The 13,668-nt window shown below is 44.4% G+C and overlaps 1 protein-coding gene across 2 annotated transcripts in view; it reads right to left on the bottom strand.

Annotated features, from left to right (window-relative positions):
• The window catches only part of agrn (agrin), a 174,209-nt gene that overhangs the window by 29,531 nt on the left and 131,010 nt on the right, over window positions 1–13,668 (bottom strand). For both annotated transcript variants that reach the window (XM_085345367.1, XM_085345366.1), the window contains 7 exons: window positions 13,227–13,646; window positions 10,958–11,083; window positions 6,628–6,755; window positions 3,896–4,010; window positions 2,975–3,094; window positions 2,410–2,775; window positions 768–960 (listed from right to left, as the gene is read on the bottom strand). In XM_085345367.1, coding sequence (XP_085201493.1) covers window positions 768–960; window positions 2,410–2,775; window positions 2,975–3,094; window positions 3,896–4,010; window positions 6,628–6,755; window positions 10,958–11,083; window positions 13,227–13,646 — 1,468 coding nt within the window. The remainder of the gene's footprint in view (window positions 1–767; window positions 961–2,409; window positions 2,776–2,974; window positions 3,095–3,895; window positions 4,011–6,627; window positions 6,756–10,957; window positions 11,084–13,226; window positions 13,647–13,668) is intronic.

Raw genomic sequence — 13,668 nt, forward strand, 5'->3', positions numbered from 1 at the left:
CACCAGTTTTACATCAGGATCAATTTCCTAACGGTGACCCAGCCTGACTTTAAGTCTGCAAATATACTCCATCCATTCCATGATGGAATAAAAGCTGTAGATGGTTACCAAGAAGGGATGATGAAAAAAACATCATTATTTGTTTGGCTACATTTGATTATTTATTCTTCTATTTTTTGCTTTGGTCCTAGAGTGATACTGCCCCCACCAGTGTTGACAACATGCACAAAAACACACTTGTACCACTTCAAACCTGACTGCTACATGCACAGTTCTGATGGAAAAGAGTCATTTAAAGCATCTAAGCTGAAATTTCTTTCTCATTCAATACATCTGTAAATACAAACACCACATTTTGTAAATACAGATTAGATTTTTCCTTTGTTTATCTGTGTGATTAAAGATAACATATAAAATGTGCACTTGGGACATTAGCATATATTCCCGAGTATATATTCCTTCCACCTGTAATCATGTGAACTGTAGCTTTTTCTTTTCCCGGCACAGCCGTTTTTCCGACATGTTTACTCACTGTAATTATTTGCCTCATTATCTTTAGTGCCGTCTCTTTGTTTTATTCTTATCTGCATCTGTTGTCAGCTGCTGCTGCAATGACCCGGTTTCATAGTGTTGATCATTAAAATTTCATCTTATTTTTGCCACGATGGATGTGAAAGTAAAAAGCCCACTGAATTCAATCAAAAAACAAAACATCAGGACCACTGATGTTAGCCGACAAGGTCCCTCTTAAATCAGCTGACGTTCACCTGAGCTCCACCCTGCCGTTGACCAGAGCAAGAGAGATGAAGTCCTTCTTGCGATCCTGGCCGTTGTAGAGCAGGATGCCGTCCATCTCAGAGGCTCTGAACTCCATGGCGATGCGGACAGTGTGGTACGCGCTCATGGTTGGGAAGGCCAAGTAGGACTGGCCTCCAAATGACGGGATGTAGTACTTGATCACTGTGGAGGAAAGAAGACAACGAGACATTCTCGTCATTATTATGTGATTTGCTTGATTGCGGTGTGAGAGAAGCTTCATGCACGTTATGATGCGTGAGCGGCACGTGACAGAAAATGAGAAGAATTCTGTTTATTTTACAGGATTGATGTTTTCACCAAAGGCTTGATAGGTTTATCAAAAGCAGAAGGTGCAGAAAGAGGAGCCATCGTGCACAGTCTCACACGCGTGCACACACAAACACACACAGGAAATGTTTGTTTTTTGTGAATCTACTTGACAATTCTGATTATTATCATGCATTATCTCTCCTGGGCTCCTTTTTTTTCCCACCGTCCATCTGTCTTCCTGTCCGTCTCTCTGAGGAGAACGGCATCTGATGAGCTCTCGCTTTTCTAATGACTTGATTGATCTCGGGGAGGCTGGTTGTGCAGTTTTGTGTGTATGCGTGCATGATTTCATTTAAGCACTCTAACGCAAAGATCCACACTGATTCTCACCAGCTAATCCCCATCAAAGCAATTAGTGTCAATTATCTTAAGACGCAGCTGCGTGAGGTTGCTCCCCATTTCAGAAAAATCCCAGAGTAGAGTAAGAGGGAAGAAAGGAAGGAGCTGCGCTTCTCTAAAAAGTTCTCCCAGGTTTATGGTTTTCTCTGCGGCCTCGGCTGGATTTTGTGTAGCCTTTGGTGCACGGCTCAGTGGTCGCTCATTTCTGAGATGTTGGGCCTGTCTGAATCACTCGAGATGAGCTTGAAGCGCAGCAGTTGGGGAGAAACTCAATCACACCTCAGCTCTTTATTTCCAAGGGTTTTCTTTTTTCTTCAACACCGACCGTAAAACTGACACTCTGTACAGTGCTGTGATTGCTCGCTGATAAACCGTCGAGCTTTATACGATCCAATAAATCCACATCTGTGGCCACATAACATTTCATTTACATATTTCAAAGCTAACTGAAAGTCATTACTCCCACTGCCAATTAAGGTGTCACCTTGCAGACGCTACAACCACGCCAAACCAAAGCATGACGCGGAGAATGCATTTCTTCTTTCGCTTTAAAATAGCGTTTTATTTGATCAAGTGTTTCTAATATTTGATTTTTTTCCTATTATAATGGTATGTTTCTGCTACTTTATAAATACATCAAAGCACTTGAAGATGTGGTTAGTAGTGATTATAAAACAGCTAAAAAGCATGATTGGCACAATGAAAAGTGGAGTGCCTAAAACCCACTTAGCTGCTGCAAAATCTCTGTAACCGTTAGCCTTTGGTGGGTTCTTTGAAATTGCTAATTGCAAAGTAGCAAATTACAGGGAAAGTCTGTCTGAGCTCATTTTCTTAGATGAGTCTGAAATAAGCCGAGACTTTGAAACTTTTGATTTAAGAGTAATCAGAAATATGGCAAAAGATACAGTTCCTAAAGAAAATGAAAACTCTGTGCTGACCCACCCTTCTCGCACACAGTCCCTCCGCGGCCCGCGGGGCACTTGCAGTTGAATTCGCTGCCGTTTTCCTCGCACGTGCCTCCGTGGAGACAGGGGTGGGAGTCGCAGGGCTTCTGCAGCACCTTGTGGTAAGGCCTGGTTGTGAAGCGGGCAACGGTAGTGGCTGGAGGCAGGGCAGTAGTGGTTAGAGGCGAGGTAACCGGCACCAATTTATGTCTGCCGCTGAAGGGCCTGCGGGTGGTGGCTGTCGGTCGACGGGTGATGTAAGGGGAAGTTGTAGGAGGCCTGGTCGAGGTGGTGGGAGCAGCTGTGGTGACTGACGCTGTGGTGGTAGTGGTAGTGGTGGTGAAGATGGAGATGGAGGACAGGCCTGTCAACAGAGGTGGTTGGAGAACAAAAGGATTTGGAAAAAGGAAATAAAAGGGACATTAAAGTATGTTGAGCCTGCGGTTCTGAGACTTTCTATTCAAGACCTGTAAAACCTTTGATAAACTACCTCATGAATAACTTAAAACTCCCTTTCATTTTATTAATCCCTACACACTCCTGTTAAGTCCACACTGTATTACCATAATTGGTGAAGCGAATATTCTCATCCTCCGGCTTCTTCACAGAGATGCTGGTGTCTTTGGAGGCCTTTAACTGTTTCAGCAGGGCTCCTACGATGTCCTCCACGGTGAATCTTGTATCTACAACAAACAAGAGGTACAAGCATTTAGAGCAAGGCCTCTGAGGAGCACTCCAAAGCAAATACAAGGCTTGAGCTCCTTAAATGTTAAAAGGGATATATCAAACAGCCCTATGTATGACAGTTGGGAGGGTCTCCGTGGACCACTTGTCCTCCAGCCGTTGATTGTCCGGCTTTTTTCCAGATGAATTGGTCTCATAATGTTCGCCGCAGATGTTTGCTTTACAGGCCATGGAGGAGCGGCACATAACGGCACCCGATAACCCACGTGAAGGATATCAAGGACACTAAATGAGGCTCATAAAACGATGGAATAAAAATAAAAAGGAACGGAGGAAGCTGATGTTCTGTGTGGTAGTTTAAAGAAGCAGCTGCTGCATATGACCCAAGATCCAAGAAAAGTATTGTAACATGATGATATTTAGACAATACCCAATTCCTTAGATATCCTGCAGGTCCTTCAGGTTTTAGATGTGTCCTTGATCCAACACAGTTGATTTAAATGGCTATATGACCTGTCTTGAAGTTCTCCAGATGCCTGGGAATGAACTATTTATTTGATTCAGGTGTGTTGAACCAGGGTTATATCTAAAACCTGCAGGACACCAGCCCTTGAAGCCTGGAGAGCCCCACCCATGGTTTAAAGCACGTGTTGTGCAAATTTCAGAAAGCAAGACTATCCAAGCTCATCTATTTACAAGATGCCTATTTTTCTACTAAAAATGTATTCATATCTCACACACCCTCCTCGCTGAAAGCCAAATGCACAAAGCTCATCTATCTCTCTATAAGGATCTCTCACCTGGTTTGAAGTGAGCCTCGACATAGGCCAGGATGGAGTTGCTGGGCGCCAGGTTACGGACACGAACGCTCATAAAGTCTTTGTGCACCGCCGACTTCCTAAACAACTCATTGAGCTGAGGAGAAGAGAGAGAGAGCGAGAAAGAGTGGGAGGAGAGAACGGACAGACAGAGGAGATGATAAATGAGGCCGGTAATGAGCTCCACGCTATCACGGCAGCGAGTCCAATTCCAGAAGACTGTACCCTATCTCTGAGGAAGAAAGAAACTGCCTCTCAAATTGGGGTGCATGGAAGGAACCCATTGGGTGTGGGTGCACAAATTGACATTTAGCTGCTGCCCTGGCATTAATTATTGGAACAAGTTTTCAGGAGGAGCTAAGATAAATGTTGAGCTACCCTGACATTATGATTGGTTTTGCTACTGATGCTCGTTACTGTGTGCACGTTGTAACAGCCTGAAGAGCTCTTTATGAGGTTTGACTGAAGTGGGATTTTTTAAAATCAGCCAACAGTGATATTTTAACAGTTATAAATACTGACGCTGCCTTTTAACCCCAAATCTGGATGAGTATTTTCTCTTAAAAATGGGCCATTTTTATGCTAGAAGTAAAAAAAAAAAAAGAAGTTATGTGCACTAGTTTAAATTGTGAATGTATCACATGATGTGATTCTTTTTATTAAAAGTGACCTATTCATGATATGTACACTGTAAATCAGCAAGTCCTCAGACAATAATGAGGTGAGAGCTGATGGAAGAAGCAAAAATATTTAAAAAATAAAAACAAAAAGCTGCTAATCAGTGACAATGAGTGACTGAGTGGACTTTGTTGGGTTTGATGATTCAGTTTGTTAAAGATGATTTCCTTCATGCATTAAATGTCTCTAATTTGTGGGCTGAGGTGTGACAGCAAAGTCGAAAAATAAAATCCTCCAAAACTGGCTTAGTCACGGTGGGCAAACTCTCCTGTGGACACACGGTCCTCAAAACCACCTGGTCTTTCTTTTCCGCTTCCTTCTCTTTCTCTTCCACGTGTTAATTTATCTGCAAATTACAACAGGTTGTTCTGTCAGTGAAACGAGCGGCGGGCTGATTCGCCTTCTTTCTATATACCCGTACGTTCAAGTGAATGTGTCCTGGCGTGTATGCTCTGCATGTGCTCAGTGTGTGTGCTGGAAGATGAATAGGGGGTGGTTGGCGTCAAGTGGCACACTAGGCTTCAGAGACACACAGGCTGATAGTGTTAATGAACACACATGCACGTACACACACACTCACAAATCACTGTGAGGTAGAAGATTAGGTCCCAGTGGGGCATAGTGACACTAATTCAACATCTGGTACATGTGTACTGTGTACCTAAGCGCGCGCACACACACAAACACACAAAGTTCCCATTTCATCAGAGGAGCAAGACCCTGGCTTGACAACAGAGACATTTGTTCAAAGGTCTAAGCTCAACATAGAAAACGGACAGTGGAGAAATTCAACCAGGGTAACCAACACGAGCCAAGCTGTGATTACTGTACAGGCTCTGTGCCCGCCTGGGTTTTGGCTACAGCTACTGGCATCGTGACCATCAAAACTTATGAGACTCATATCCAGAATAAGGACTTGAGTTTTCAAATAGCTGAAAAATCATAATTAATCTCACATGAAAAGCTGCTTTTTGAATACTGTGAAGTGTCTGGCAAGCAACTGACAAATTATTCTTTAAACAAGTCTGCAGAAAGCTGTTATTTATTTATTTTATGTATTGGTCTTAAGCTTGAAGAATTTCTTTGTCTGTTTATTTAGGCCACATTCTTTGGACGTTATTAATACTTCTGTAGTATATATATATATATATTTGTGTGTGTGTATATCTGTGTGTAGATATGTATATAAGTCTCTGGAATTCCTATTTTGATGTAAATGTTCAGGGGAAAAAAGGAAAAATAGAATGGTAAATCTTAATATCTTCACCTGTGTCAGGCAGGTACATCTGAAAATGTTATTCAATTTCTTTACATATTCATGTCTACAGATCACAGATTATAAGAGAATTCTAATATTCCCCTTTTATTAAAAATCAAATATCAGATAGGCCACGTTGTCTGCCTCTGATATGATGTATGTTCCTCTCTAAGTGCAGCCAGCCAGCAAAATGTGTGGTTTCTTCTTTTTTTTCCTTTCTTTTTATCATTGTTGTTTTTTTCTATCAGATGTCAGAGCACAGAAATCACTCCAGCTCAGTGTGGCAGAATATTACTCAGCTACTTCAGGGGTGTCAAGTCTGTAAAACGTGCGATGAAACCTGCCTGAAGGAGCTGAAAGAATCTGATTAGTCTGGCTCTCGGGAAGAGTTTTAGTGTGACACGATGCTTTGAGTGTTGTCTGAAAAGGTTTCCACTCATGACAAGAACATTCTTGGGAATACTAGGAGAATTTTGTAGCATTACTCTCCAAGTTTCCCTAATGGCAACAGTGGCAACTGTCATTTGAATCAATTACATCAAAGCAGTTTTAATTTATACTTTTTCTGGACACTTTTTTGACACTTGAGGACAGCAGAACAAGCTGGAAAAACAGCAAAGGGCATTAGGACATTTAAAAGTACTTTAAACCTCATTAAAAAGCTTATTTAAAAAGCTGAGAGCTAGCAAAGGGCAGTATAAGCTGAGAGATGTAAATGTGGATTCTTTAATCTATTAATTAATCATGAAATCGTGTGACAGCAAATTCAGCCACTTACAGCGCCCTCTATGCTGCGGGCTGTCTCTCCAAATAGCTCGGACTTGGGGTCCTCCATCTCAGGTGTGTAGATCAGGTCCTGGCCATCCACCTGGTCCAGGTGCAGGGAACCGCTGAACCTCATGGTGGCTGGAAGAAGAAGAGAAGATACAGAAACACTGTGGCTCAAGCCCTCTTCTTTCACTCATTCCCCGCTGCCATCCCCCTCGTTTCAGAGCAGTGCCAGTTTTGGGTTAGTGATGGATTGTGTGTTTGTGTGTGTTTGACAAGGAGGGGTTAGTGAAGTGTGTTGCTGATCGTCTGGGGCTTTAAAAAAGGTCTGCAGTTTGGCCATTAAAGGTAGAGGCGGTGGATTTGTGGTGGTGGAACAGGTGGACTGTGAAATATGACAGAAGAGATGAACAGAAGGTGGAAAAATGGGCCAGTTTTACCAGACCGAGACTCGTCCCCAAAGCTGGCCGTGCCATGGAGGGCTGGGTAAAAAGACAACAAGTTAGACAGACACACAAACACATGGAGGAAAAAAAACAACACACACTAAAGTGAAAGCAACCCACGGGCACTCAAAATAGTGCCTTCCTCAGCAAAGAGAAAACCTCCCTGTGCGACCTTGGGGGTTATGTTGTCCGACATCTATCAACTCTATATGGTTTCTCGGTACTGCCGCCAGAGAGGTGCAGTGCGATATAAAGCTGAAAGTCGAAGGTGTTTATGTGTGTGGTGGAGAACGGAGGAGTTTCTGTGCCGCTCATAATCAGCAGAACGAACAGGACGAGCACTTGTATGATTATCGTGAAAGATAGTCATAATTGTCTCCTTAATGGAGGCGGACCCATGACTGACACAGCCTGGTTAAAATTGCATGAAAAGGACAGCAGAAACTACCGATACACACACAGGCGCGCGCCGCCGCCCTCTCGCTCCCCTCCCTCACCATCTACAGTACTTTCACGGGCAGCACACATCGATTCACAAGTGACGGTGGCCATAAAATAGAGGCAAATGGACACAGTTTGGAGAGGGGTAAAGAAAGAAAAGAGAGGGGGGACAAGCGAGATCTGACTTCTAATCTGCAAAGAAGACAAACATCAGAAAGGGTGATTTCCCAGACCACTGCCGTGACGGACGTAAAGAGAGGGAAAGAGAGTGATAAAAAGACAGACAGAGCTATTTGGCTATCAGATTCTAGTGAACTGTAAAATGTAATGGATATGTCAGACCTCCCCAGGCATATGGAAGAGTTTATAGTATCTGGAGCTCAGTGTGCCAATAACTTTCACATTAGCATTTGGCAATTATCCCCGATGCCATTAAATTTAACATACGCAGGACCTAGAGTCATTTTTTTATATTACACTATACTGGGAAATATACCCAATGCAATCTATAACCAAGGTGTTTAATTTTTTTAAATATGTCAGTGTGGGCTAAACCAAACCTTGAGCCTTTTCCACATGTGATGTCCTAATAATCTGAACAACGAACAATTATTTTTTCCCCCCGTGAGACAGCCCGTCAGATATCAATAAACTGTGTCGTACAATGAAATAGCAGCCGATGCACGAGGCAGAGGGATGTGTCATTTCACTTCTAATGAGCGGGAGATTGGCTGAGGCCTTCTCGGGAGAAGAAAAAAGAAAAAAAATCCAGCGTATTGATCAGCTTATTGCGCAGCTCGGTTTTATTGGTAATAACACTTGAGCTGAATGAAGTATCGATCGCCGGTGTGCCGTCATTGTTAGCTGGGATAAATATTTACAGGCTTTTGCAGATTCGTTTTAACAGTTCTCTTGTAGCCCGAGCTTGTTTCTATCATCAGCCGGATTCGAGGCTAAATGTCACAGGGTTCAACCTCGACAGAACCTTTCATGTTTCACCTCTCCCTGCCTGTAAATTCTGTGAAAGAAATAAATGGCGTAGGGTTCTGGATGGGCAAAGGTGGCCTCATATCTTTAGGTCATGTTGCAGACTGAGTGGCAGTAAATTCTGCTGGTTTATTGAAAGGCTTAGGGGACCTTCACCGTGCCAGAAATGCAACTCCATGCACTAATTTGTGGCCCGAGCTCTTTCAAGTCATGACCCAAAGCTCCCCCGAGAGCCAGAGTGAATCCCTCTTTTCACAATCAGTCAGACTACCACGGCTAGGACAAATAGACGGCAGATTTCAACCGAGGGATGGAGAGAGAGAGAGATAGAGAAATGAAGGGAGAGAGAGAAGCCCTTTATCTTTATGAACTGAGTGTGGCAGGAGTCACTGATTGGTACAACAGCGCTCGTCGGCCCCTTCTAGTCTCTGGGCTCACTCGCTGCTCAACTCCAGAGAGAAATGAACTGATGCAAGACTGGATTGAGATTGACTGGTTTGAGAGAGAGCGAGAGACAGAGAGAAAAGGTGACAAAGAGCTCAGAAGGGAACTAAGGAACAGTGGCGCGGACTGATAAAGAGAAGAGCGCACGTGAGGGTGCAGGGGTGCGAATTCAAGAGGAGAGGGAGATTAAAAGAAAAGGAGCGAGGGTGAAAGAAGAGAGGAAAGAGCGTTCAAGAGTCTCGAGCAAAACAAGAGAAAAGGAAACTCGCTGAGGATCTGTTGGTTATGACTAATATCAGGGCGAGACTGCAAAGTGTTGCAGAATTCATAAAAATGGATTACCAAGGTCAGACTAATGGTTTCACTGTTTCTGTTTTTCTTTTCTTATTTTAATTTCCTGCCACCTGTCAATAAGCTCATTTACATATGATAGAAGTGATTCATAAAAACACTGCTGCAGAGAAAAACCAAAAAACACCACCTGTTCTGAACAATTAAGCCAAACGCTCCGATATCCCGATTTGTAAAGTCAACATTAGAGGTGTAACACGAGGCAAATGGTGGCTAATGTTTAGAAACACAATACTGAAAATTGGCCCTTTGGCCGACTCACCGAGCGAAACAGACAGCAGCGGTGGTCGAGCGAGCTAGATAATGACTGAATCAGTGAAGACAGGGAGCAGGCTTAGAGTCAGGAATGATGGTATGTTTTGATTCTGGTGGCACAAAGAAACGCATCCACTCTTCCTGTTGCGCGGGATGGTGCACACATTGTGCGACTGTGTGTGTGTTGGCGACAGACATTCAGACTCGCAGCTATTTATACGTTTCTTACCTAAACAGCGAGCAGAGCAGAGAGACGGAAACAGCCATATAAGCCGGTTTCCATGTTTTTTGTTTGTTTTTTTACTTCTGTCCTCATATTCTGTGTGCTACTATTGGCCGGCGCCTGTGCTATCCACCTACAGCCAAGCGACTGCATCCCAGAAACCTTCTGAACACAGCAAAATCAGAAGAAATAGGTCTCCACAGATAAAACTCCCACACACTTTATATGTCATAAGTGATGATTAAGGAGGATTTTTTACTGTATATTATACTTTTAAATATTTATATATATTGTTGTTCAATTTTCACATGTCAGCAAATGAATACAGACTGAAATAGATGGAAAGTAGTGCCTCTCTGAATCACGACACTGGCAGACTGACAATGACGAGTAGTTGATTTCTTGCACTTTTGTGCAATTATTCTGACTGTGTTTCACGAGTTAACTGAGAGTCACTTTAATTATTGTAATAACAGAAATTGTCCTCCGACACAGTATTCCTTAACAATATGTTGTGCGGATAACTCTGTCTGGATCAATAATCCATTGCAACACTATTTTTAGCATTTTGCACTTTTTTTCCCTCTAAAGCTCAAGACAGCACATCAATTACTGATGTCTGGGGCAAAACAGCGCGAGGCCACGCAAACAGAGGAGGACGACAAGGACTTCCTCAGGCAGCAGAGGTTACAGCTGGAAAATTTGGGTTTTTGTTTTGTTTTCTGCTTTAAATATGGAGCTGTGACACGATTAGTTTGGAGGAAGAAGAAACTGCCAACAAGTCCCTCTGAAACCGTCGTTACCACATTTGAGTGTGTGTGCTTGTTAAATAAGGTGACACAAAGCGTTCAGTGGTGAGCTTTGCAGAGAGATGTGTTAGCTGCTCTCTTCTGCTTGCAGCCTTTACACTAAGCTAATCACCTCCTGGCTCCAGCTCCATACTTAATGCACAGGCATGAGAGCGGTATCAGTCTTCTCATCTCACTATTGGAGGGAAAGCCAATTACTTTTCTCAAAAGACCCATGAAAGGCGCCCTCCATACAAACAGAGCCCGAGCTTCTGCGACTCAAAGCAAGAGCTACAGAAGCTGGTGAAACAACAGCAACAGACAGAAGACGCAGAAGACAGCCGGGAAGATGTTTAGGTAATTAGAGAGTAAAGAAAGTCTTTTTCAAAGGTGTGCTTGACTTACAGGGGCAGTTGGCGCCCTCTGGAGTACTGGATGGTGTCTTGCCATCAGGGCAGCAGCCGAACTCTGTGTTGTCGCAGGACGACCTGTCCTCAAGTGTGGGTAAAGTGGTGCTCGCCATTGTGGGACCTGAGGGTGATACACAGAGGCTCATAATAGTTCATGAAACGTTACAGCTTATGTAGGAAACCCAGAACAGAGCTACAATTTTTAGGCACTCAACACCAGCAGTGATTCCAAGGTCAAAAACCTACAATTCCAACTTTCTCTCGCGTCTACACACATTTGTGTGTTTGTTTTAGAGTGCTGACCAGTGATTGGACACTAATAAAGGCATCTGTCAGGAGTGATTATGTGGCATTTTCACTAGAACTGATTGTACACCTGGATCTCTTTTTGTCAGGTAGAGAACACTTAATGGGGAGTGTTGCCAGTCATCTCACACATGGCTCACTTTTAATGATGGGAGGATGTGATAACTGCTCGCTGCAGATTGGGTGAGTTTTACCTTCAAGGAGTCCCAGGAGGACAAAAACAACATACACTCGTGTTTGTGTTACTGTCACTGCATATCTGGCTATCTTGGGACATTACAGACATAAAAGTGGCTCGGCTTGCTCTATCTGAAGAATGAGTGTGTATATAACAGCGGCGAGCTTCGGTCCACTCTAATGATGGTGTTGGCGGAGGGGGAGTTGTCTCGGTGTCGAGGCGGTGCACTTTATGGCCGCGGAGAGATTAGAAATAATCGTCGACTAAACAAGCCATAAACACGTCAGAGGCGAGGGACGTCCTTCTCAAGGACATGCGGTCAAAGGATGTGGAAGGAGGAGGGAGGAGGGAGAAGGGGGCGGGGCAGAAGGTGGGAGGAGGCTGGGGTTTATGGGGCATCTGCTGGCATGTGGTCTGCACATTTACAGAAGCATCGGGCAGTGCAACTCCTATGGAAGCCATGAAAGCTGTCAAATAAACACAGATAAACACAACGACAAATACACACACAGATTTGTTCGGATTGCAAAAATACCACAGGCACAAAAATGTGAAAAGGTGCACCTCTGACCTACTCACATTTGTATGCTCAGATGGTGACATGTGCACTCTGGATTGGACAAACACAGTGACACGAGGAACAGGAGATAAGACTAACACACACACACACACACACACACACACACACACACACACACACACACACACACAGACGCAAACACACAAAACAGATGACGAAACAGATTAGTTCAGTATTTCAATATCCAAAACTGTCCTGGAAAATCGTCTAATCAAACAATCACAAACTGACTGTTGAAAAAAAGGAAAAACATCCAGGCACACTTGGGTACACATTCATACGCACACATATACACACAGTCACAAGACGCCAGGTCTCCTTTGCAGACAAGCTACATGCTCCTTGCATCACCGAGCACTCTGGTCAGCCTCTGACAAGAGAATAAATCTAAAACTCGGGGAGCAGGAACGAGAGGAGAGGGGGAGCAGGAGGAGGAGGAAGAGCCGAGGAAGAGCACATTGGGGCCTTGCCGTTCCATCAATCTTATCCTGTTACTGCGAGCTGTCAGGTGAGGTGGACAGACGGATGGAAGGCAACATCAGAAAAAAAGAAAAAAATCAAAAAGAGAGCACTGATTGAAAAGTCTTAGTCGTCCTCTTGTTGTTCAACCAGAGGCCCGGTAACCGCCAGAGCCCAGGAAGGCATGTCGGGAAAGATTTGAGACTAGTCATGTGACAAGGTATGCTGGCTCACACACTCGCACCTCAACCTCCCAGTCACATCAGCCTGTCAAGTCAGGCTCCAGAGATCCTGAGATGCGGACCAGCAGTTCCATCTAGAGTGTATTTTACAGAGCTTGGGTTTTGTTTTGCTAGCTGTTGAGAGCTGGTGGAATGGGAGGAAGAAAAACGCATGGGCGATGTAGCAACAGTGAACCATGCAAATACATTCTTTTCTGTCTGAAATTGAGATATACATCTTATGCAAGTGGAAATGACACTAACAGCACCTGTTGACAAAGATTTCTCTTCCCTGCCTGCCTGCCTGTGACATTTGTCTCCTCAAAAGCAATTTGCATACAAATACATAAGCCTGTGCCTATTTTTCATTTTCAATTAACAGATGATGGCATGAATGCATTATGATGTGAACTAAGAGGAGACTATGAGTTTGACCAGCCCCTTTTTTGAGAAAAACCTCCCCTCCCTACACACACACCCAAAGCTTTATGGATAATGAAGTGAAAGAGCAGGGATTTACCGACAGTCTCCTCGGCCCCACTGGCCTCCGTTGGGATGCCGCTGCTCTCTTCTTCAGTCGCTTCGTCCCCGCTTGGATCCCCACTACCCGAGCCTTCGAAGGAGACTGCGGCGGCCGAGGGAATTGGACCGCTGCGAGAGGATGTGGAGGCGGCAGCGGTTGGGCTGGGCTGCGGCGCTTGCGGCTGGATGTGGGTGGAGTGGTGGCTGGTTGCTTGCGCACTTTTTTGTGTAGGGGATGGAAAGGGGGTGGTGGTCGCAGGTTGCTCGAGGGTTTCGATCCATGGAGGCGGGACGCCGTGGACCATGTTAGGATGGAAGGGTGCGACGGTGGTGATGGTGGTGGCGGCAGCAACGGTTGCGCTTGGGGTGGTGGCGGGGGGGTTTGGGGTGGGTCGATCTGCTGGCTCAGAGATGGTTTCTGGTGGAGGGAAGGGGAGGAA

The sequence above is a fragment of the Diplotaxodon limnothrissa genome, linkage group LG20 (assembly GCF_057381915.1).
Source record: "Diplotaxodon limnothrissa isolate DT_005_m linkage group LG20, D_limnothrissa_male_GT1.1, whole genome shotgun sequence".
Taxonomy (NCBI): Eukaryota; Metazoa; Chordata; class Actinopteri; order Cichliformes; family Cichlidae; genus Diplotaxodon; species Diplotaxodon limnothrissa.